The 1700-nt window shown below is 38.6% G+C and overlaps 1 protein-coding gene across 1 annotated transcript in view; it reads left to right on the top strand.

The window, feature by feature from the left end:
- LOC104719444 (aspartokinase 3, chloroplastic-like) overlaps positions 789-1700 on the top strand; it is a 4644-nt gene continuing 3732 nt past the window's right edge. The window contains exons 1-2 of the mRNA XM_010437382.2: positions 789-1066; positions 1178-1696. Coding sequence (XP_010435684.1) covers positions 1268-1696 — 429 coding nt within the window. The 5' untranslated portion in view covers positions 789-1066; positions 1178-1267. The remainder of the gene's footprint in view (positions 1067-1177; positions 1697-1700) is intronic.

Here is a 1700-nt window from a genome sequence, read left to right as displayed (position 1 = left end):
GCATATTCTCTTGACTATTCTCCAGAATGCCACATGACCTCAAGGCCCATGGGCTTAAAGCCACATGAATTCATCAATGTCAATACAATGGGGCCCGTTAAGAGAACAGCTTCAACAAACAGTGTGCCTTGTCTCTCTCTCTCAATTCATATTAGTTCATACTTCATACAATGACAAGATACAACCAACACTGTGTCTTGCTCTTGCTGTTCCCGCGCTGCCTCGCAGTTTCATATCTACTAGTAGTCTAGTACTGTATACTGTATTGTTAACCACTACCTGATTATTATAATTATTATAAATAAACAGACAAAAATGACTCCTTTTTTCCTTTCTTTTTTCTGTATAAAGAAAGATATTTGGTAAAACAAATTTGGACCATTACGTACGTGATCGATAAAGAAAGAGATTAGCATGGCTCCTTTTTTCCTTCACTCAACTTTACCATCAATTTTTATTAATCTCATCGCACATTGGACGTTCACTAGCTAGCTCTACTTGTGTGTTTCTGATATCGACGGCTTACTATTCCTCTAGTTAAATTAATTTCATAAGCATCCAATATTACTCGACTAAATGTGAAAATTGTTGACGATACATCTGATGACACCTGTTATCCTGTTGCTAAACCAAACATATTCATAAGTAGGTGGCCACGTTTTTTCGATTTACCATTACTAAGTTCTAACACCCCCTCAACCTCCTAAGGGTTCACTAATATAATTGTAGTTTTCCACGTTTTCCAACCCCAAAAAAAAATTAAAAATAAAAACCCATTGGTTAAAAGGACGAGCAGTAGTAGTATATATTATATATGTGACCATAAACCAAGAGTTTGGATTATTAAGCAGATTCCTATTAATAATAGTGAAGTCGAATGATCGTTCGATTCTTTCCTCAGCAGGCTATAAACATTTAACATCCGAGACTGACTGAGTTCGCTCCTGAGCCGTCTGATCTTTTTAAGCCTGGGATCTTGACCGTCCATTTTGGCGCCTTGCCTCATATCATCTTGCTACGGAGCTTTGTGGTTGTGTCTCAACCAATCAGGAGCCCCTGTCAACTGGTAAATATAAATATATGCATGCCATTTCTTCTCCCTTTATTTTTATTTTTTTGAATGGAACTATTGTTCATGCATTAAATTGGTTTCCGTGGATTATACGGATCGCTGCAGGTTTGCGTACCAAACAAGCATACTCTATTATTTGTCGAAACCACAACACTCGGTCGTCTCAGAGTTCTAGTAATCGTCCCTTATTGAGTAATGGCGGCTTCAGTGCAGTTGTACGGAGTTAAAACACCAGAACTCGCCTTTATAAACTCAAAAAGGATTCATGAAGTTGGCTCAAAGGGGCTGAATTTCTCAGCTCTCGTATCTTCTGCTCGAGTATTCTCTAGAAAGGTGGGTCATTCGTCTTGTAAGAACATGATCGCCCTGAGAGTTACTTGTGAAGCTGCAAGGGTGGAGCTGCTAGAGAGAAAAGAATATGAGACTTTCAAGTTAAACAAAACAGAGAAAAAGTTGACTTGTGTAATGAAATTCGGTGGGTCATCAGTGGCATCAGCAGAGAGGATGAAACAAGTTGCCAAACTCATACTCAGCTTCCCAGATGAGAAGCCTGTTGTTGTGCTATCAGCAATGGCAAAGACCACCAATAAGCTTTTGATGGTAAACAAAAGTGAACTCTCTTTCATTA

This window comes from Camelina sativa, chromosome 10 (genome assembly GCF_000633955.1).
Source record: "Camelina sativa cultivar DH55 chromosome 10, Cs, whole genome shotgun sequence".
In the NCBI taxonomy this organism is placed as follows: domain Eukaryota; kingdom Viridiplantae; phylum Streptophyta; class Magnoliopsida; order Brassicales; family Brassicaceae; genus Camelina; species Camelina sativa.
The sequence above is the reverse complement of the archived record's forward strand: the minus strand, read 5'-3'. Positions and strand labels throughout refer to the sequence as shown.